The 22,326-nt window shown below is 39.1% G+C and overlaps 3 protein-coding genes across 17 annotated transcripts; 1 reads left to right on the top strand and 2 right to left on the bottom strand.

Annotated features, from left to right (window-relative positions):
* Nucleotides 1-1,056: 1,056 nt before the first annotated feature.
* On the bottom strand, nucleotides 1,057-3,470 carry LOC112275205 (protein CHLORORESPIRATORY REDUCTION 6, chloroplastic). The gene is made up of 4 exons (XM_024505347.3): nucleotides 3,210-3,470; nucleotides 2,359-2,490; nucleotides 1,765-1,997; nucleotides 1,057-1,568 (listed from the first exon to the last, which is right to left on the bottom strand). The coding sequence occupies exons 1-4, from the start codon at nucleotides 3,448-3,450 to the stop codon at nucleotides 1,368-1,370; spliced, it is 807 nt and encodes a 268-aa protein (XP_024361115.1). The 5' UTR covers nucleotides 3,451-3,470; the 3' UTR covers nucleotides 1,057-1,367.
* Nucleotides 3,471-3,988: 518 nt separating this feature from the next.
* Nucleotides 3,989-10,829, bottom strand: LOC112274823 (phragmoplastin DRP1E). Of its 3 annotated transcripts, none has more exons than XM_024504607.3 (17): nucleotides 10,697-10,829; nucleotides 9,622-9,822; nucleotides 8,802-8,865; nucleotides 8,537-8,641; nucleotides 8,238-8,339; nucleotides 7,971-8,021; nucleotides 7,681-7,742; nucleotides 7,422-7,512; nucleotides 7,137-7,201; nucleotides 6,566-6,760; nucleotides 6,296-6,415; nucleotides 6,055-6,125; nucleotides 5,673-5,898; nucleotides 5,470-5,520; nucleotides 4,965-5,193; nucleotides 4,635-4,774; nucleotides 3,989-4,422 (listed from the first exon to the last, which is right to left on the bottom strand). In XM_024504607.3, exons 2-17 carry the CDS (start codon nucleotides 9,751-9,753, stop codon nucleotides 4,294-4,296), a joined length of 1,833 nt encoding a protein of 610 aa, XP_024360375.1. In that variant the 5' UTR covers nucleotides 9,754-9,822; nucleotides 10,697-10,829; the 3' UTR covers nucleotides 3,989-4,293. The 3 variants fall into 3 exon arrangements, with proteins under 3 accessions (XP_024360375.1, XP_024360376.1, XP_073386129.1); XM_024504608.3 differs by lacking the exon at nucleotides 10,697-10,829 and adding an exon at nucleotides 9,107-9,227 and having other exon boundaries at nucleotides 9,622-9,751; XM_073530028.2 differs by lacking the exons at nucleotides 9,622-9,822; nucleotides 10,697-10,829 and adding an exon at nucleotides 9,012-9,093.
* Nucleotides 10,830-13,735: 2,906 nt separating this feature from the next.
* Nucleotides 13,736-19,939, top strand: LOC112275379 (uncharacterized). Of its 13 annotated transcripts, none has more exons than XR_016500039.1 (14): nucleotides 13,793-14,334; nucleotides 14,863-15,027; nucleotides 15,194-15,289; nucleotides 15,506-15,637; nucleotides 15,917-15,985; nucleotides 16,254-16,350; nucleotides 16,598-16,694; nucleotides 17,004-17,223; nucleotides 17,426-17,539; nucleotides 17,884-18,015; nucleotides 18,217-18,297; nucleotides 18,453-18,569; nucleotides 18,734-18,867; nucleotides 19,806-19,939. XR_016500039.1 is itself a non-coding variant. In XM_090246209.1 (14 exons), exons 3-14 carry the CDS (start codon nucleotides 14,968-14,970, stop codon nucleotides 18,811-18,813), a joined length of 1,305 nt encoding a protein of 434 aa, XP_090102335.1. In that variant the 5' UTR covers nucleotides 14,193-14,334; nucleotides 14,772-14,829; nucleotides 14,939-14,967; the 3' UTR covers nucleotides 18,814-19,440. The 13 variants fall into 13 exon arrangements, 5 of the variants coding, with proteins under 5 accessions (XP_024361479.1, XP_024361487.1, XP_024361483.1 ...); XR_016500038.1 differs by having other exon boundaries at nucleotides 18,724-18,867; XR_012216487.2 differs by lacking the exon at nucleotides 19,806-19,939 and adding an exon at nucleotides 19,151-19,440.
* Nucleotides 19,940-22,326: the final 2,387 nt, after the last annotated feature.

Raw genomic sequence — 22,326 nt, 5'->3', positions numbered from 1 at the left:
ACGCTTAGTGAAGAACTGCGTTGCCTATCCCCTTTAAACCCTTAGCCCTGCTACAGCCTACGCTTAGTGAAGAACTGCGTTGCCTATCCCCTTTAAACCCTTAGCCCTGCTACAGCCTACGCTTAGTGAAGAACTGCGTTGCCTATCCCCTTTAAACCCTCAGCCCTGCTACAGCCTACGCTTAGTGAAGAACTGCGTTGCCTATCCCCTTTAAACCCTCAGCCCTGCTACAGCCTACGCTTAGTGAAGAACTGCGTTGCCTATCCCCTTTAAACCCTCAGCCCTGCTACAGCCTACGCTTAGTGAAGAACTGCGTTGCCTATCCCCTTTAAACCCTCAGCCCTGCTACAGCCTACGCTTAGTGAAGAACTGCGTTGCCTATCCCCTTTAAACCCTCAGCCCTGCTACAGCCTACGCTTAGTGAAGAACTGCGTTGCCTATCCCCTTTAAACCCTTAGTCCTGCTGCAGCCTACGCTCAGTGAAGATCTGCGTTGCCGTTGTAGATTCTGGACATAAACCCTCATTCACCGCACAGTGAACTACATCTACGACTCGACAAAAGAGCATGGAGTGCGGGTGGAGGGTTCTGAGTGCCATATACCCGGAAAAATCGACTTTCACCTGAATTTATATACCTTTGAGGCTAAATCTAGCGGAACATGGAGTTTTTTTAGTGTGGGTACTTAAGAGTAATTTAATCAAGTTGATCGCCTCACCCACAGTAGAGTTACGTCCATGGTAAATTATCAATCTCGTAATATGGTTTCTAGAATCCATGAGCCCTTTGATTTCTCATGCATGGTCGCTTTTCTTAAACCCCCCATTGCGACATCACGAGGGGCGTGCCACTTTGTTCTGTGTGTATTTGATGCCTAAGCCCGTGCTTCCATGTGCACTCTTCAGTCTGGTAATAGATACCCACATTTCGTCTGGTAAGAGTTATAGTCCGATGGGTAAAATCCGAGAGATATTACGTGCAGCGCGGCAAGTTCACAAAAAGAAATCTCACTTGCACCAGGCCACAGTACCCAGAAATATACCTACTGAGCACTTCATTTTCACCAAATGCAGTAATAGTCAATTGACTTCCGCGCACAATTCTAGAGTTGAACACATTTCAATAATTGAAGAGGATATGCATCGACCATTTCAGGAGAATACCCTCTCCATGCTACATGAAGAGTCCTAAGCCACACTAGAAAAAGCCTTAGGTGCCGTGAATGTACAAGAGGATCACAGTTGCCGTAGAGGTTTTCTTACGCTTTGAAAAAATCCACCTACAGGAGAGTATTGCCAAGGAAGAGCAATAATAAATGTAGCACTTTCAATTACATTTTTCTATCGATCAACCCCCTCAGGTGGCCACTTATGGATGCGGATACTTCTCAATGAGGTCGTAGAGCTGGTTGCTGATACTAAAGCCAAGCATGCGCAACATGTTATTTAGCTTCACATCAGGTTTTGTTACATTACGAGCCTTTAGGAACTCATGAATCAAAAACAGTTTGTTCATGGCCCATAATTCTAGTGCCTCGGGGTTGTACACGAGCCCAAGTCGTTTGCTCATCTGCAAGACGACACAAAAATTTATCTTATCAGCTGAGACGATGCAAAAAAATGACTGCAATTGAAGCCTCTGCAACTGTACAAGAAATCAGAGGCCCTTCACGCACTGCCATCTACGCCAACATAGCTTGTTTGAGATAACCTTCCCAGCAAGAAAAGAACATAGATGTGTGGCGCTTTGAGACAGGTGAACAGACCTGATGAGGGACAAGCATTGCCGCGTAGCGAGACAGCTCCCCTGCCCGCCAATCCACCACAATTGGGAGCCAGGGGTACGCAGCATCCAAACGCACAAACCACAGCCTGATATCAGGCAGCTCAGAAAGCTCTCGGGGATCCAGGGGGTCATCAACCTCGTATTGCAGCACAAAACCCACTGTTCGCTCAAAGACCTCTTGTAGATCCACTCCCGGGTCAGTTGCGTTGTCACCTGCCAACCAAAACGTTTCCTGCAATGAGAGATCACACCACATACGTTCATCACTTCGTATGTACTACGTGTCCTCTAAGCTTTTGCAATAGAAGTGATAAAAGCGGACCATAGCTACAAAAAATAATAATAATAAGATTCTGCAGACCTGCTGAGCACAATCTGCTATACTCAATACTCGTCTCTATGAAGGATTCAGACCTAGTATCCATGATGAGACTTAAATTACAAATACCTTCTGAAAGATATTGCACAGCACTACTACCCCATAGAGCCCGAAAGAAACCATTCCATCAGCGCTTCTGTATCTTTCAGAATCAGAAAATTGAAGCTAATCGTTAGAAGATGAGCTGATAATGACCTATTTGGTGCACGTATTTCCTGAAGACCGCATGGGCAGGGGAGAGATCAAGCTCTCGGATCTGCTCCTTTGTCACCACGATGTCTATCCTTCCAGGCGTCGGAGGCGGTGCAGGAACAACGCCCTCACCAACTGTGGATTGCAAAGTACACAAAAAAAGAACTCAAGGATTAAAATATGATAAAGTATTGTGTGAGATTCTTTGCGTTCATGTATGCACCTCTGATCGGGACAAATGATTGGACATAGCAGTAATTACAAAGCTTACAGCACAATGATCTTCCAGAAGCATAGCAATCTGAATCACATGAACTTATCCGACCAAGACGAATCTAGAACATTGACGCGAATGAATCCTGAACGTTAATTAACTCTATTGATTCACTAGCTGTTACATACGATTGCATATATATCAAAATGCTCATTCAACCAAAAAGTACTAAGTAATTGCGTCACGAGAGTGAATTCACTGTATTACTTCATGTTTATATGTCTGAAAAAATTGATATCTAGAGCTGCATAATTTGCAGTTAAATTGAATATCAGAAGAAATAATAAATTCCGACTCACATTTGGCCAAGTTGCCAAGCTGAAGATAAAAAATAAATTTATAAAATAATAATTATTATTATTATTAATTAAAAACCAAGAAATGCCAGACCACTGAAATTAATTGCAGCACTCCAACTTGAACTTCTATAACATCAAAATCGTACACACAATATCTGACAACTCAAACACGCAAACCGGGGAAACAATGGATACACAGAAGACAGCAACACTCGCAGAAACTTCAAATGGAAAAATTCAAAACCCCGTAAGGACAACGTCAATCACAACCAAAGAAATACCTTCTTCATCTTCGTATTCTTCCACTGAGAAGTCCGCAGAGCCCTGCGCTGAACTTGCCGGGCGCCATTCCCGTCGTCCAGTGGCGCATTTGCAAGGGTGAGAAATCAATCCCAAGAGAAGCGGATTGCTAGAGAATGGGCGCGTCCGGTGATTGTGGAGAGAGGAAGAGAGTGACGGCGGAGAGGGCAGAAAGCGGGAGGGCAGAGTGAAAGGAGGAGAGAGCAGGGACGTCGTCGCCATAGCTGCGGGTCTCGGCTGCAATGACTTACCATGCCTTCAAACTTCCAGACTCGGTGATCCAAATGAACTGGAGAGATAGAGCTCGACGAAGAATGAAGAAAAAGTGGACGTAGTTCTTCTTCGTTCGTTCAACGAGATATCATCCATATATAATTCATCCAAATTTCGGATGTATTTTGATGGATGAAGAAATCTCGAAATGGTTTTCCTTCATTACGTATTTCTGTCTTTTGCGATTATATGATTATACGGATATCTGAGTAAGGATGGTTGTAGAGGCTGGATTATTGGATTGTAAAAACGTAATCATACAGCATCTAGAAAAAAAAACAGTCTGCTAATCATTTTCTGTTACAAAGCATGAGCTTTTATTCATGTAAACGATAAAGAGTAAAAACGGTTACATTTGCTTAACGTAGTACTGACGAAGTAAAATCTGACGTATCTCATGCTGCAAGTTTACATTTCATTCTTGACAAAACACTGAAGCCTAGCTCTTGCACCCAGGGAAACAAAGACATGAATTTGCAAGGATCCGTTAGTTTTCTTTGGGACTTGCACAACTTCGTGCAATTTGATATGATAATTCAGCCTTCAAAGGCTGCCAATGGAACAAAGGCTGCTTAAAGAATAGTACCAAGAGCCGAATGAGTTCTAAGTATTGTACTCTCAGGAAAAATAACACTACCCACCTACCAGTTTTCAAAATGTTTGGCCCAATAAGCAGGACAGAACTACTTCTAAATGCCGACTAAGGAGGCTATATACCTAGTAAGAACGATGCGACACAGTTTGGGCATAATTAACGGCATTAAAACTCGGCTGTCTAAGTTTGGTTTGTTTTTACTTCGCCCATGCCACAGCACCAATCTCATCCCGGGCATGCTTGTAGAGCTCAAGCCTCTTTGATAGCTGGACTCTGCGTTCCATCAAAGTAGGGTCCTCATCCAACATTTTTGAAAGTTGTTTGCCCTGCTCAGGAACCCCACAACCCAAAATGAGATTTTTGTTTTGATTGAATCCAAGGATCCAAATATTTGCAGAATACAAAACATATACCGAGTAAAGTTGTTTCCAAAGTCCGAGAATACATTATAAACAATTTACTGTTACTACAAAAGGTCACGCAACGCAAGTCTTCTTCAAAACACGTGGTGAGAAAAATCAAAGGCAAACATGTTCACCTCTCGCTTGCCAATTTGAGTGTAAAAATGGTCTAGCAAAGAGCGCTTTGCCTCTCGAACTTGGCAATGCACGGCTACTTTAGGTAGGGAGTTTCTCAAAGTATCACCGACCATGCCAATGTATGATGACACGTTTGAACCTACAGAATATGTGCACAGCATCCACATAATATCAGTTAACAGTGGAACAAAGGACCCCGAAACTTGAAGGTGGATTCAATCATGAACTCTTCTTTTGCATGAATTCATCGGTTTGACAGAGTTCAACATATCAGCTCTACACAATAAAGGACTGAGATTCTAGCATGTATCCTGAGCCAAGGGTCTCACCAATTCGTCGAAAATGACCATCATTATAACGGTCTGCTGTTGACGCAGATGGGTTTCCACCTTTCTCTATCTCTTGAGGAAGTTTCCTAAAAAATTCAACCGTCAAATAGCTAGCCTCCATATCGACTAACCTCAAAGCAGTCTTTTTGCCATCATCTCTCATCCTCTCTAGAGCCTCAATAGCTGCTTGAGCAAGCTCTGCTTGAAGACTTGGGAACCGTTTTAACTCCTGCCAAAGAAGAACGCGATACAAAAACAAGTCGGATATTGAGAAAATATGTATAATCAATATCAATGACCCAACAGTAAAACATCATCAATACATGTCATGATACACATCTTTTCATGGAATAATCGAGAATAGAACACCAATCCACTATGTATGCAATCAAGAGTGTGCGTGACCAGTTGGGACAGAACAGAAAGATAAACACATATAGCATATAACTCTGGCACATCCAATTGGAAAGACAAGTAACGAAAGCGAAATTTGGTTGCATCTTACCGTGCATTCGCCAACCGACCTTCGTACAAGTTCCCTCAAAATAAAATGCGTCTGCACGTTCAGAAGAACATTAGAGGATGATAGCAATAAAATTACAAACCATACAGTACATTGGGACCGAATTCAAAATAACGTACAAAGGTGGTAACAGTTGATAAACATGTTCAGTCGATGATACATTAGAAACAGACGCAATCACGCACCGCATCAACGACTGCTTCAGCAGGACCTCGAAAGTAAGTGAGGGAACTCTCGATCAAGCGTCTATAACCTTGCTCAGGTGCAATAAGATGTGGCTGATATCCATCGGCTTCAGACACAAGCCTTCGTACATTCTGCATAGACAGATGCTTGTCGAAAGGAAGTTTTCTCATGGCCGCTGGCAACTGATTATCAAAGATCAAGTAAATCTTCTCTCCACCGGGACGTCTGAAATGGAGCAGAGGTGTATCAGCTTCAATTAGATAAATAATTGAAACGTAGACCATATTAAGAGGGTAACTAGACGGGAGGGGGGGGGGGGGGGAGAAGCATCCGCAGCCTTGCAATAAATCAGGAAGATTACTTGATGATCAAAATACTTACGATCCATCCAGGTGCTCCTTGAAGATGCGATCAAAGGCTCTGCAAAGCTCCAGAATGGTATAGAGTTGGGCCTGAAAAGCGAAAACACTTACTTGAGACCAGCCATGGGAAATGAAAGTGCGAGCTCATTAATTAATTCTTGGATGATTTTCGAACGTTTGCAAAACTTCACAGAACCTCCCCAAACTTCTGCAATAACAATAAAAAATAAAAGAAAAATAGAACTCCAAAGAACACTTACCCCGGCATCATTCGACAGAGGCCTACCAATCTGATTCAACTCAGTCTCGATTTCATCAATCATCTTATTGATCATGGCGAGTATACTAGGAATACGTGACTTGATTACAGCTTCCAAATGCTGCACCCAAAAACATCGTCAACAGTAACTACATGGATCATGCTCAAGAGTAAGGCATAAAGCTGGGACATTTGAAATCTACTAACGAACGTTCAACACCGAGTTTTGAAGATAATCATTATCATTTGGTCAAGAAAAGAGGACGCATACCTTGGAAAGTACCCTGCCTAAGTATTCTGAACCCATTTTGCTCTGGAGATGGCTATAGTCAGGATTTGTTTGGAAATACTCCCGTTCTCTGCGCCTTGCAGCAATCATATCCACATTCTTGTTGATGTCCTGCTGAGAACGGTTAACGACTCCAACCCATGGATGCACCAATCTGTAAGACCGTCCTTCTAAAACCTGCACACCACAGCTGGAGAGTGAGCTCAAGCCCAATACTCTGATACATAAGCTACTGTAGTATCATCTAAGCATGCACTTCACTCTCATTTCATCTCTCACAAACACTCGAGGTTCAGGAACAAGTTGGCAAGCCCCAAGAGTTCAATACCCAAATTGTTACTCCCGACCCATTCTTACTTCTATTTTAAATCAGACCTAAATGGTAGTCTAAATGAGTTGATTCTAATGTTGACGACTTCACGCATACAGTAGAATAGAGTAACAAAGTTCAAAAATGGTAATTTTGAACAAGAAAAGCTCTCCATGCACGATGATCTTCACGTGCACACTACAAAACAATGACGTAAGAAAATTCCCCAAAAGGTACACTTACATCAAGAGCATTTGTACCCTTGTCCATAAGGTCCAACTTGGTGAGAACACCAAAAGTTCTTTCACCTGCAAGACAGAACAGACTGCAGTTAGAACCTTCATCTTCAACATCGTACGAGAAAACATTGGTGAGCATTGCACACTGGTATACAACAGTGTACGAGGTACCAAAAACTGTTGTTCTTCTAGCATTACCCAAAACAACTGTGGAGCGCTAAAACCATAAATTAGAAAAAAAATTAACACCTTGTGTTTTCAGCCATGCAAACATCGAACAGCTTAATACCTTGTGGATCCACCTCTCTCGCTATTTTAATAGCATCCGAAGTTGCGATATCCTGATTAGCTGGTGATACAGCGAGAATGATACAGTTCGGCTGCGCAAAGAGAATAAGCATAAAAATTTAACGGACGACCAAAATTGAAGAAGAGGAAATATTTAGAGACTTGAAAGAACACTCCATATGTCATACAAAAGAGTAAATATCAGACATGAATGGTCACGTTCAGCTAATCAGAAACGTCATTATCTACAGCGCCGTTACCTTCTCAATGTAAGATCGAACCATGTTCTCAATATCGCCAACGATGCTGTCAGATTGACCATCTGGACATCCACAAATTCATTAGAAGATGATTACAGGTCCAGATAAATGTACGCCCAGGTAAAAATGAACTGTCAGGATTGAGCTTGTTCGAGAGGAGCCACAATGGCAAAAATAAAATGTACATGACTCCAACGTGCATTACATAATCTCCAGAAGAAAGCAGGTAAATAAGATATCGGATGATCAAGGAATAAATGAACAAATTGAAGATTGAAAGAATGGTTTACCAATGGCGATTTTGGTCAGACCAGGAAGATCAATAAGAGTAAGATTCACCACTGCAAGAAAACTGAAGTGAGCACTTTTTCAAACAGAAATATGTCAAACTTAGGATATAACATAAGATGCAACAATATCAAGTTGCAAAATAATTACGTCTTTAGTGTTGGAAGAAAGCCGTGCCACAGAAATTCCACAGCTGCTGAAGACAGAAGAAAAAGTGCTAGAGGAATATTACATTTGAAACGTCTTTACACAAGAACACGCACACTCACCATTGGGAGAATAAACACTCAAATGAATTGGTACAGGAGAGATCTGCTTCGAGCGCCCTGTGATCCGGTCAGTTTCGTCTGAAATCTCTTTCCTGACAGCAGCTGCAAAGTACAGAAAATTGTTGGTATTTGAACTCCCACAGAAAGAATGAGAATGTGCACAATCCGTCGCATCAATGCAACAATTACAGAATAAATTTTGTAAATATCATTCAGATGTGTGACAACGAGTGAGATCTTCAGAGGGTCAGGGAAAGAACTCAACAACAAAAAAAGGTTATAAGAGGTACTACTCGTACCCAAATCAGTAAACCGTCTCTTGGGCATATGAAGAAACTCTGCATACTCGAATCTGTCATCCGTTTTATGCAACTGCAGTACAAGCGGCCGCCGAGTCACAATACCTGGATAATAGCCATTCAGTTTGATGAACACATATCTCCCCATAGATTAAAGCCTCACGAACAAGTTTCACTACACCAATTAGAAGAGACGCATCCGATCAAATTTCATTGCTGTAGGAAAAGAAGGTACATAAAAGAAAAGGTTAGAAGTATGCGTCACCGGAACCACGGGGAAGAAAATCACGGCCAACAATACTCTCAAGAACTGAAGACTTCCCAGAACTCTGTAAAACACATTGCTCGAGTTAGTGTGTAAAATGATTATGATTGAAAGCCTGCACCTTGTTGGATTCAACATGCTTTTCAGTGGAGATTTGATACATGCAAAGACACATCGGCATACTCAAGGTATAAAACCCTAGAGTCTCACATTTCAAGCCAAATGCATCGAGAATTGGAAAACATATATGGCGTGGCGCCAAAAAGTAGCCCCTTTCTGTACGTGAGCAGCAGAAAAGGATATACATGGAGAATGTTAACTTGGCTGAAAGCTTCTTGACAAGACTTGAAGGAGCCATGCATTTCTTCATGCGTATTAGACTAGGGAGTGAGCCATAAATCGAATAACAAATGCTGGTGTCACGCTCTGCAGCAACTTGAAATCACAGCCATATGAATAACCTGAATTTAATGCTAAGATAACGCCGAGTCGCTTTATCTACGATACAGCTCGTTTATATGAAAGAGAACCACACTCCACAGACACATTGTGCGCAGATGCCATTCCTTGAACTTGTAACAAGCTTTTGATTGGGAACAGAACCGAACACTGTAGATAATGATCGGATACAGAATTTTTAAGAACATATATTTGCATCAAGTAATCCGTCAAGACCCTTGAGAAAGTTTACGAGAGAACTCTAAACACATTAGATAAAAAGTTTATAAAAGTCGAACAATGCGCCTGAGATCCCCGGTAGTGTAATCATGCTGGAAGAGGGTACAATGCGCATGCTGTAGGGAAGTAGAGCTGCACATACCTGGCCTCCAACAACTGCGACTGAGGGCAAAGACTCCCAAAGACTTGCGACAGCACCCTCGCCACCGTAGTCACCAAGAGCCGTGCAAGCTCGTTGAATCCGATTGACTAAGCCTATCAAATTGTTATCCATCTTGAGGATATTTTATAGTGTGCCAAGTAAGGCGTTCGGTTCGAAGCCTAAAGTTTAACCCCTGTACAACTGAAACCAAGAGTACAGTATGCTATTCAGCATCACACACAACTTCTGGCTATAAAAAGCAGTGACTGAAAGTAGTTGGACACAGTGCGATAGAGATGGGGAAAATACCGATCAACGTAAGGAACAACAACAACAACAAGAGCATGCAGATTAAGTCGGCTGCTTTGTAGGACCCACATCTGGCCACCAGCCAATGAGTCACAAACCTTGTGAATAGTCTCAAGTAGGTACCAAAATTAAACACTACATTCCCTTAAAACATGCAGCGGAGCAACTCCTTCGATGACCCGATCGTCTACCATAATTCGCTGCGCATATTTCTCAAATAAAAGAGTCGTCTCGACGTAACTAATAGCAGCAGAGACAGCCTCTTCGAAAGGAGATATTTTCATCGCAACACAAATTAACGCACAAAAATAAAAATAAAAATGAAAAAACGTGAATCTAGAATACAGCGCCATTCGAAGCTACTCACAACGAGTCACGATATCTCTATTCAAATGCGACTCAGGCGATAACGAGCGCATCGCAGAACGAAGCTTCTGTATTCCTATACACCAGCTTCCGTAATAGTCCACATTCTAGAACCACAACCTTATGACTTGCCACCGTCCACGGCAACGAGACCAAGTCATCCCAAGCGATTTTCCACGCAAACTCGCACCCCGCTTCACGAGTTCCAAATTTCCGATTGTCTCTCCATCCTCCAAATCACAACACAAGCAATTCCACTTGTCTTTTGGCAGCACTAACAACACAAACAACGCAGCAATCGAGACTCCAACCTCTGTATTCGTAGACCTCATGAACACGTCTACTACACGTTTTTCCGGACCAAATGCGATGAAGTATAGCTTCACGAGTTGAGAAAAACCTGAGGTACAGCTCCAGGGCAGCTCCGCTACACATACAACATCCACGATGACTGCAAAGGCCAGAATCAGACGCCCTCGCAACACAGCAAGCAACGCAACGCAGCAGAGAGCCAGTGCGGAAGGAAGATGTTCTGGGAGCTTGAAGAAGAAACAGCAACAAAGCAACGAACGAACGAGCGAAAGTGGATGAATGAATAAATCACGCAGTCAGAATTGCTCTCTCTCTCGTTCATCCTTAAAAGGCTGTTGCTATCCCGTTAAAGATGAACAACGTTCGTCTTGTGTGTGGAGATGAATGTGTTGGATGGATTTTCTTGGATGAAAATGGTGCTTCGTTGGTTGAAGCGCCAGATTCAATGTTGAATGATTGCGCCACGATGAATAGATGAAAACTTTGGCTCGAAGAGCTGGCTGCTGCAGTGTGGACGAAGTCATGACTGGACGTGAAATGGGCTTTTACCAGTTAGTCGTATATCAGAATCATTATAATTATTATTAGCATTAGTATTATTCTGATAGTTATCAGGACCATTGCTGGCTGGGTCTAGCTTCAATGTCATGTCTCTAAGTCTTTTTCTATTCTGTATTTTGAATTGGGACCTCGAAACTTGTGGTACTCCAGCCTTCAATTCCCATTTGGGTCTGGGTGGTTCTATTCTGTAGAATCCCCTCTACAACAAGCAAACTAGCAAGTGAACAAAGTGGTAAGCTGTAGATTATATATTAGATTAAAATTTAACTAACTCACAAATGCACTTCAATACCAAAAGCCTTTTTTTTGTTATATATATATATATTTTTTACAACTAAATATGTTGATTGTGTTATTGGATTGGATTTGTGAATGCATTATTGAGTAAAAATAATAATTAGCTTTATGATTGAGCCCTTTGTGGTATCAATGTAATAAAATATATATCCAGTAATACCTTGTATTTGAAAAAGAAAAAAAGAAAAAAAGAAAAAAAGAAAAAAAGTAAAGGTCAAAGTAAAAATGAAAATAAATAACATCATTAGTAAAATGAGCAATTAATTTATTGCAATGAAATATATAAATTTTGTGTTTAATAATTTTATTTGAAAAAAACAGTAGTAATAAGTTTTTTTAATAAAAATCTTACTTTATAATCTAGATTTTAGGGTTTTAGGATTCATGTAGAGAATGTTATGCAAGACTTCCATAAAAGTATGTAAGCCAAGAAAAGCATATAAAATAATAATAATAATAATAAATCAAAATTGTTAATTTAATTTTTTAATACAATTATTTTTATGGATTCCTATGTTTGATATAATAGTTATAATATTTTGTGCATCAAGGGATATATATATATATATATATATATATAAAGAGAATGAGAGAATTGCTACATTCCCAATTGATATTGCTACACCTCACATGACCTCCATCCAACTTAAATTGACTAAAAAGTGTGCATCTATTCCTATGGTGCATTTGGCAGTCCAATGTTTAATCCCAATATTGATCCAAAAATAGAATAAATTGACAAATAAGTTTTTTTATGCTTTTGGCAACTATTTTTTAATTAATTAATTAATTTGAATTAAACAAATTTTGAGGCAAATATCTTATTTTTTAAAAAACATCTTGCAATCTCTTTTTTATAAAATATTTATTATCTCTCTCTCAACTACCAACCTTTCTTAAAGCAAAGAAAGGGATAAATATACAAATGAAAGAGACATATTATTAGCTAGTTGTTTATAGGGAGGTCATGTGGGGTGTAGCAATATCAATTAGGAATATAGCATTAATAGTTCTCTCTACATGTATGCATTTATATATACACACACATATACATACATGCACATACACATATACCAATGTAGGTACAATTGAATTGTATGGTTAGTTTTCAGGAATGACAAATATGTAAAAATCAAATGTTGAGTTTAACATGTTTGGAAACAAATAAAAACTAAATGTAAAAATAAAATTAAAATGGAGATTTCATAAATTATATTTGAATTAACATGAATTAGAAACAGTTGGTTTTTATCTTTCAGTATTCTTGTTAGTTTTTTAAAAAAACCAGTTCTCAACATGTATAATATAAAAGAACATGATCTTTAACAAAGCAAGTTAAGTAATTGTTAATTTTTGTTTCATATCCCATCTCTTGAATACTACATTGTGCCAAAATAATTATTGATGAACTTTGTGAAGTTTGTTATTAATATCTATTTTAGATTGATCTAAAAATATATTAAAATATTAGATAAACAAAAATACACAAGTTTATTCAAGACAAGAATTTCAAAAACAAAAAATAAAATTGCAACATTCTTTTATGATTATATTTTATTGTATATATATATATATATATATATATAGGAGAATGATAAAGCAACCCAAATTTTTGTTAAAGTGACCCATTCCATCTTAACCATCTTTGCAACCCCCATCCTTGTTTTCAATTGTTTCTCGTTCTCAACTATTGCTAAAGACGGGGGTGGAGAATAAGGAATGTTAGGAATAGAAGTAACAATTGGAAACAAAGGAATTGCTCTGAACATGGATGGGGTTAAAAGGGTATAATGATGGTATAAACATGTGGATTGATTTAGTAAAAACTTTGGGTCACTTTATCATTTTTGAATGTATATATATATATATATATATATATATATAGTTTTAGAAGTTTATTAGTAAAATATTGTATAATAATGCATAAATATATTATAGCCATGTAAGAAGATTTGCCTCATAGAAAACTACATTGAAACTTCAAATTTTTTGATGTCATATGAAACTAACTTCAAAACACACCACATTAGTTATAGCATGAAGTTTGGTTAGAACGAACGACACCAAATTTGGCTCCATTTTTAGCGGGCCCTCTAAATTTGGCGCCCCTCTAATGACCCCCATCGACGACATCGTCATGAGAAGGTACAATACTTTTAATACATAATTACGATAGGAATATACGAATACACGATACGAGATACGTACAAAACGACGCGACGTCTGATCGAGAAGGACGCTGGCTATGGCGGTTGGAGACATTCATCATTCCGCCGACGGATCATTCAAACCACGAAGTTCGCACGCGAAGGAAGAGGATTCTTCAACCAACTCGGTGGAATTCACTTTACTTACTCCACTTGTGCCGAAAGTGGTTTGTCAGAGAGAGTCCTTGCGGGGAGAAGCAGTTCCAGTTCAAGTGAATTCTGGACATGGCCATATCCCCACGACGGACGATGAAGCTTTGTGGGTACACGAAGGATTTCAAGCGTTTTCTCGGGTGATTTTAAGCACATATTGCAGATTTCGTTTTACGTTGTGGGGCTGTTGAGGGAATTCGAAAGGCAGGTGGAGTTGGGAATATGGGGAGAGAAACCTAAACATGGAGCAGTTTTATGGAGAGAAGCCATCACCGGGAGTGGAGCTCGTTGTGTTTGCTTGTCACGATCGCTGGAGATTGTTCCTGAGAAGAGTTGTAGACAGTTTGGTGGGAGCGTAGGAGGTTGGTCTGTGTAAAGGTTAGAGCTCTTGTTGTGAAGTTGGAAAAGGATGGTGCGCCCCTTTTTGGAATTTCTCGTGTCTCGATTTGTGCACGTGCACCAGCATGAAGTCCCTGCTTTGCTCCATGCTTTCTCGGCATTCTTCTTTGTAAGTGCAGTACTTCAATTTCTCTTCGTAGTGGACTCATGTCTGCGATGATGTCAAGGCTCCGGATTCAATGTGTGAGCTGGATGGAGTTGAGGGTTTATCGTAAATTTTTATGGCATTTGGTGGTCACGGTGTCTTTTTTAGGGGATTCTGCCATGCTCATGAATGCGGGCATCAGTGCAAATGCTGCCCTTGTGTCTCTTCGGATTTGGTTTCACGTTGGTTTTTCATGTCTTGGATTTTAGCCTTGAACTTTGAACCGCTCATACTAATCCACTTCGTTTTTACGCCCTCAAATTTTAGTCGCTCGTCTAGCTTGATGGATCTCTCCCATTGAGGCTGTGATCTTTAAATATTCCTGTAATGATGTAATAGTAGACTTAAGCGACTAGAACCTGTTTTATAACCCTCATTTATGCACGTATTTGTGGAGCTAGTTTCAATGGGCAGGCAGAATGAGCTTCGTGCGTGTGGGATGACTGAAATTCAATTGCGGTAACTTTCTAATAGCCTAAGTTGATGAACCAGTTGCTGGGTGCATACTTTGTGGTCCTACCGCTACGAGATGAGGCAGCTTTGTCACTGGGTACTGGTGTTTTGCCAGCCCTCTTTCTGGGATCTTTGGTGCTCACCATGCTAGCGGCTCCAGCCTCGTCCTATTTACTCTCACTCCCAGGTCTGCCCAAGAGCAAGGTGAACCCCTTTCCTGATGCAACCTTCTCGCATTCATCCAAATGCAAGGATTCCCTAGGTTTTGATAGTTGGAGGCAAGTAAGTTGAGTTGCCTGGCATGGGATTCTCGCAGAGAACATCGCTCTTGATTCCATTGAAGATTAATCGAGACTTGTCTTGGTTGCAGGCTCTTGTTATTTTGTACAGGTTTTTTGGCGGTTCACTCCTCGTGTTCTTTCTTCTTTATGTTCCCGTTCCTGCCTCGCAACTATCAACAATTACGGTCTTCCTCTTCTCTTTTGTGCATTCCTTCTTTTTGTGTTTGTTTGTTTGTTTGTTCTTGGAGACTGTCATGAGGAAACCACCATTGTATTTGGAAGAGTGTAATGTAATTTTAATAAGCTACATTTGATTGAAATGCAGCGAAGCCAAGTCATAGTGGAAAGTTTATAATATCTTCCACAATTTGCTTACAAAGCAATCTGTGATGGGCGTGTAGGATGCGAGCCTGCCTGATCCCTTGAAACCTGGAGATGGCGCAGCTATTACAGATGCCGACTCGGTGTCTCCCACAAGTTGGCATAACCTTTCTTGGTATTTCATCGGAGTTCGTGGTGGTTTCTTCCTTTGGGTAGGTACACAACTTCTTCCTGAAGGTAGTTATTGTCCTTTGGCAAGTATTTCTTCGTCTACATTGCTTTGGAAAAATAAAAAGCTTTTTACAAAAAGTTTTGCTATTATTGCTTTTCATTAGGGTTTTTGCAAAATTTTCCGTCTGTTGCTTGTTGAAGTTTTTTTGATTTGGTGTAATTATCATCTCCGACTTCTTCCTCAACATGTTCACTCAGAGATATCTTCGCACCCTCGAGGACGTTCCTGTGACTACATTTTATCATACCCGCTTGTGCAGATTGCACTATTAAATCTATTCACCATTTCAGCGATGTGGGCACGTGTCACTGACGTTATGACAAGTGAGGTTAGAAATTTGCTGGACTCGTACCTGTATTCTTGTTAATGATTTTCGACCGAATGGATCTGTATCATTCTGGGCAAACTGAAGAAGATTATTAAATTGGACATTATTCGGTTTCTCTCTGTTTGGATTTCGAGCACCATTAGCTAGAGAATGCTAGGATCAGGTCAGGGGTTTGGCATCTATGTCTTATCCAGGCATAAGTGTTTGTAAGTGTTTAAGCTTTCTCGTTTTGGTAATATCCCTTGAAAACCTATTTTGTGATTGGTAGATGGGGACTAGGCTTTTTGGCTTCATTGGTGCTGGGGCAACATTAGGCCAGCTTGTTGGATCGTTGCTGGCTGTTGGTTTGGCTCGCCTTGGACCAGGTTGAATTTCCGACTTCAGGTTTGAATTGTGTCCTTGTAGCCATCTATGACTTTGACAGCTGACATCTCCAAGTTTCGCCTATGTTTAATATGAATTAAGAGTTCAGTGCAAATTGTGGGTTTGAAGCAAGTGTAAGAGTGGTGTAGAACTTGGTGTTTCCCAATCTCTTGTTACTCTAGCTAGCTCTCGCAACATTAGGATGAACGTAGTTGCATTTGGTCTTATCTGCCGTTGTTCTTTGAGCAGTGCTGCTTCTGTTAGCTGCATTTTTGATGGAGCTGGCCGCAAGATGTTCATTAGGTGTCGGTGAAGATGGTCTACATCGCATGTCTGCAATAGCAAGGTTGACAGCTACTCTAAATGTCCTTGATGGTGGTTTCTGAGTGTCTTTATGACATGAGCTAACTAAGAAGGATGCTTTTACCTCAATCGTTCTGGTTCGTGGATTTTCGCCTCTGTAGAATATGTCCTGCTCTTGCGCCTTGCCTTGCAATATCTGAGGAGTGTCCTGTGATTGAGAGTACGCTGGATCTTTGTGCATCAAACATGGAAGCAGGTGTGCACATCGCTGCTATGTCGTATGTGAGGTACCAACGTATAATTTAAGGTCTCGGATTACCAGCTAACTTTTTGTGAGTTATGTTTTGTACAGCAACCCAAGTGAAGGTGAAGGTGAGCCGTTGGTAATACTTACCGAACATACAAACAAGGCTGGATCTTCGGAAGATTCTGCTACATTGTTGCATACCACTGCAAATAAATTAGCTTCTTTGTTGGAGGGTGTACGGCTTATTTTCTCCTCGACATACCTTCTCCAAATCTGTGCGTTTTTGTGGTTGACAGCGGTCGTGTCATCATTTTTTTATTTTGAGGTTAACAATTCTCGCTGAGTTCTTTTGTCAAGTTTGTATTTTTTTACTTACTTGTAAGCAAATAATCAAAATTTTCGAAATCAAATTAAACTGAATTGTTGAGTGTGTTCGGTAGAGATTTCGCTTTTACTTATTGTCACTTTAGATTATACTTTGACGAGTTTGACCTGTCCGACCTAAATCACAAAAATTATCTACGCAGAGATCAGCAGTTGTTGCAGATACTACTCGAGACCCGATAGGAAGGAGAATTCTACTTGCTGAAATTAACAGTTTGACAGCTATATTTATTCTGACCGGCCAACTTACGGTCACAGTAAGTTGTTTCTACATATGTACTCGATATCTTGAATGTAGACTCATAATTTTAGTTATTTTTCATCAAATTGGATTTTAGGAGTTTGCTGTATGGCTTTGTGAAGACTCTGTTAAGCTTGAAAAGGGTCATAGTTTGGATGTGTACGACTCGCATGATTGAGAGGTCACCATTTTAGATACTGACAGCTGTAGCATCTGAAGCTAAAGTACTCCATCTGCATCAACGTTCTTACAGGCTGATTTATACATATAGAATTTATATTTTTGATTTGTCTGCACAGTTATAGGATGCGAGGTGTGTAATACTCAGAGTTTTGGAAATGCTGTTAATGCTGCTTTTAGGGTCGACTTCTATCCAAGCTTGGGGTCACAGCAGCTCTTTGTGCACTTCCTGTGGTGGCACTTCTCAACTTAATAGCAATCTCTGCGTCACCAACTTCAATCGTGATAGCAATTTCTGAGGCTGTTCGGAAGGTCGGCGAGTGAGACATTGTTTGTTTTTATCTTGGCAAGTCATTCTTGTCAAGAACGAGGCGATCGGTTACAGCTGCTTGCATTGAATTGTTTCTGGCTGGATGAAGGAATCAAGCTGTCATGTTTGAATAGCTTGAAACTCTCAAGGATTAGGATCTTTTAGCTTGAGTTCAATGGTCGTTTGAAACGCTTGATGTGCAGGTTACGAACTATGTAATAACACGGCCAGCGAGGGAAATCCTCTTTACGGTGACTACTCGTGAAGACAAGTACAAAGCTAAGGTTAATTCCTAATTAACGAGGTTTAACTAGAATTGATCCTTGTGTTTTGTTTGTTTAAACCACTGTTTTGGCCTCCATATCTGCATCATTTCTTTTTATAAAGGTTCAAATGTAATGTTCTTGGTCACGAGACTATCTTACGTTTCTACTTGCAGGTGATCATTGACACCTTTGTGCAAAGACTAGGAGATGCGGCTGCAGCCGGGGTGTACAAAATGACCGAGGCCTTGCTGCTTCACGCACCTTCTGCTATTGCAACTTGTGCTTTTCCGGTAAAAATGACATCCGACACATTACAAGAAGAGCTGATTATGTGTGCTATATCTCACGAATCTATAGCATGCAGTATATTCCGACTTGCTCTACCCAACTTCTCCGTATCTCTGTACACAATATCGCCTTCATCTTCGTTTTTATTTGCTACAGCTATGCGTAGGTTGGCTGTGGGTTGGAGTGGCTCTTGGACGCCGACAAGCATTGCTTTCTAGGATGTTAGAATCTTCCTCTTCCAGCTGAACAGGGGGATTCGCAATTGGTCTTCCATTCCATGACCCTTACGCTCCTAAAATGGTAAGGAATTGCATTCTTCTTGCATGCCCCGAGTATTACTGGAGCAGCTACCTTGTTTGATTGCACTAGGTGGAAAGGCTGCCAAAATATCTAAATTTTGGTTGTGACGACGAGAAAGCTCGCTTTGATTTTACTGAAGAGGCATGTCTCCAGAGCTACTAGTCGTCTTGTTGAATAAGAACTTGTCCTTCACTTAAAAGCATTTTACACTGGTGCTGGTTGCCAAATATATTGTTAGTTCTGGATTTGCCCTCACAAATGAATCTGCTGCGCACAAGGATAGGGGGCGTTCGAACAGCTGATTGGAGCTTTGGGCTGGTCATTGTGGTAATTTTTGTCGTGGTTTTGAGATATTGTGTAAAATGGTTTGGCAATTGCCAATTACTCTATTGGCTGAAGATTTGGAATCATTTATTCAAGTCTCGGCACTAGTCATTTGTGACTCGCTCAAGATCCTCTAATTTTTCAGGCATTATTCTTCTTAATTATTGTAGGATAGCAAAAGTACAGATCACAAATGCCTGTAAGATTTCTACTTGGTAATCTATGGTCTCCAGTTGCCTCTTTGCATTCTTTTTGGCCTTCACCTTGGTTAACGACGGAGCCTTGACAACCACAACCAATGTGAAGCCTTTGTGAAACCAGCCTGGCGCTCAAATGCATCGTGATTGCACGCACAGAGATAACTTTTACTTGGAAATTAGATCTCCTTTCACAAGGGCAGCACAACAGGTGACTTGCCATTGCTGGTGTTTTAACATCACCACCCAGTTATCCTCCACACACGTTTCATGTGTCAGAATAGCAAATGATCTGAAAGTGCAGGTATTCTCTGAAGTAAAATGTTCTTCTTTTTTCTAATCGTATTTCCACCTGGAGGTAGAAACAGTGACCGCTCCTGTGGGTCTGATGCTGGTCGTTTTACTGACTTTGAGCAGAGACTTGGTGAAGGAGAGACGACTTCTGCAAGAGGTATATGAGGGAGGAGAGGCTGAATTGGCCCATCTACCTTCGCGTCGACAGAGTCTGAAATTACAAAATCAGGTAGCGCGCCAGGATAACAAGGGACCTGGCTGTGGGTTAAATTCAGCAGCATCAGCAAACGTGTGTTGACAGATCCGTGGCTGAATCCTCGGAACAAGGGATCCCTACATGAGGAAACCTTGCATCTCAAGTCTGGTCCCAAAGCATCCCATTTGCCTTGCAACTATGTATATGGTGCTTAAAATAAAACAAACATAAAAATACAATAAAGAAGATAAGAAGAAGACAGGACAAGAATATATATATATATATATATATATATATATGTGTGTGTGTGTGTGTATGTATGTATAGAATAGAAAATGATGTATTATTATAATCCAAAAGAGTTGATGCCTGCTTGTCCGTATTAATTTCTCATTAGTTATTGTTGGTGTTCCTACGTATTATACACTTGTGTATTGACTTCAATCCTTCAAAAACGAAGGCATTATTTAAAGAAAAATCTGAAAAAATAATAATGGAATTCGTTTATCACTGTGATGTGGCTTTGATTCATGCAACAAAAATCTTCTTCTTCTTCTTCTTCTTCTTCTGCTTTATGCATAGACCTTCTCCTTATTCATGTCCAGGCTTATTATTTAAATAGACCTGTCGAATGTTAAAAAATAAAAGCTTTATTCTTTAGGTTTTATAATGAACTTTAATTGCAACACCAACTAAATTAGTAAGTGTCTCAAATGATATACGCCGCTACTTTGATTAGAAATATTCAACGAAACTTTCTGTAGCATTGGGTAGCGCTAAAAGATATCATGCCATGATTTACATGAAATATAATTAAAAGCAGTGTGCTGAACATGTTATCAATGTATCAATTATGTGCCACACTTGCAATATATACACACACACACCAAAGTTGTTATTAGAATGCAAATAATTACAAGCCTTCTGCAACACCAGTACTTCATTGTCTACTTTATAATATAGAGTATTTTTGTACATGACCTTTGAAAAGACTACTCCAAGTTTCATACAATTTGTCTGCAGAAAACATATTTGATCTTAAGAATTTAATGCCATTAATAAGTTTCTAGCTGTATTCATATTTCAAAACTGTCACTGTAAAAACATGTTGTAGAATGTGTAAATATTTTCATCAATATTACATTATATAACCTTGTCTTTTATTTTACTTTTTTTTCACTCATCAGAATTCCATAATATTGATTTTAAAATAGAATTATTCACTTCAAAACAAAAAAATATAAAATCATAATTATCAATATATATACATATATATATATACATATATATATATATATATATTAGATTTTAAACAAGATCAAGCACTGTTATGTACAAGTAATTGAGAGGGTTAAGTTCAATAAAAGTTATCAGTGAACATCACAACAGGAAGAATACAACAAAATCAATATTATTTCTGTGTGGGTGTTTTTGTGATTATTGTATCATTTAGTTTTAATAGCTGTATTAAAGAACTACTGTGTCTTTATTTATTTATTTATTTCTCTATTAGATACATGTTACAAAATCACTGTACTGTATGTATAAACTCAATCTAAACAGGATTTATTTTTTCTTATTGTATTATAATCATAAAACAATATAAGACCAGCAACAACAATATCCTTAATATGCCATTACACCATCACATCCATTTTATGTCACTATATATTCATCCTTGCTTGGTTCATTTACCAGTTTCTTGCAAACATATTTATTCAGGCATTTTATATATAACCTTGATTTCTAGATTCTTCTAGAACTATAATATTATATATATATATATATATATATAGAGAGAGAGAGAGAGAGAGAGAGAGAGAGAGAGAGAGAGAAAATTTTATGTAAATAAAAGCATGGTTAAATGTCAACCATCAAGATCAATAATTTGAGTTTTTAAGTGACTTGGTAGAATTTCTAAGGTGTCTTTCTTTGTTATGAAACAGTTCAATGTATATTCTACTGGTGAATGATCTTTGTCTGTGTGTATCAATTTCTGTGTTAAAATTTAAAATGTATTTCCAATAGTTTTCTAATATTTATTAAAATCATTTCAGAAATTCTCATTAAACACAATGTAGTAGATGGTTTGTTTCATTATATATTAAATGTTTGTAGAGGTTTTGAATTATTTTCATTTAGATTAATAGCATATTATATATATATATATATATATATATATTAATTAGTATTTATATAAAAAAATATGATTTAAAAAAACTTAGATTCCAAAATAAAATATGATTAGTAGTAAATCTAAGAAATCATAAAACAATTATAAGACTTTAAGATTACAAATTAATTCATTATAACAACCACAAATAATAACCAATAAAATTTTGCATGTATGTATGTATGTATGAATATATATATATATATATATATATATATATAATCATTAAATTGGATTTATTTATAGATAATTTATACACCAACTTTGATTCATCA

Source organism: Physcomitrium patens, chromosome 22, assembly GCF_059467195.1.
Source record: "Physcomitrium patens ecotype Gransden chromosome 22, ASM5946719v1, whole genome shotgun sequence".
Classification (NCBI taxonomy): domain Eukaryota; kingdom Viridiplantae; phylum Streptophyta; class Bryopsida; order Funariales; family Funariaceae; genus Physcomitrium; species Physcomitrium patens.
This window is presented reverse-complemented; position numbering and strand designations above follow the sequence as displayed.

Coding starts and splice junctions, on each gene's coding strand:
- LOC112274823 (XM_024504607.3), bottom strand. CDS start 9,753: ATGGATAACAATTTGATAGGCTTAGTCAATCGGATTCAACGAGCTTGC. Junction 8,866..9,621: donor TCGCAGTTGTTGGAGGCCAG/GTATGTGCAGCT, acceptor TGTGTTTTACAG/AGTTCTGGGAAGTCTTCAGT. Junction 8,022..8,237: donor GAGTGTTTATTCTCCCAATG/GTGAGTGTGCGT, acceptor GTTTTCTTGCAG/TGGTGAATCTTACTCTTATT.
- LOC112275205 (XM_024505347.3), bottom strand. CDS start 3,450: ATGGCGACGACGTCCCTGCTCTCTCCTCCTTTCACTCTGCCCTCCCGC. Junction 2,491..3,209: donor AGAATACGAAGATGAAGAAG/GTATTTCTTTGG, acceptor TGCAATCCACAG/TTGGTGAGGGCGTTGTTCCT. Junction 1,998..2,358: donor GAAATACGTGCACCAAATAG/GTCATTATCAGC, acceptor TTTGGTTGGCAG/GTGACAACGCAACTGACCCG.
- LOC112275379 (XM_024505711.3), top strand. CDS start 14,236: ATGGTGCGCCCCTTTTTGGAATTTCTCGTGTCTCGATTTGTGCACGTG. Junction 14,335..14,862: donor CTTTCTCGGCATTCTTCTTT/GTAAGTGCAGTA, acceptor TTGATGAACCAG/TTGCTGGGTGCATACTTTGT. Junction 16,351..16,597: donor TTTGGCTCGCCTTGGACCAG/GTTGAATTTCCG, acceptor TTCTTTGAGCAG/TGCTGCTTCTGTTAGCTGCA.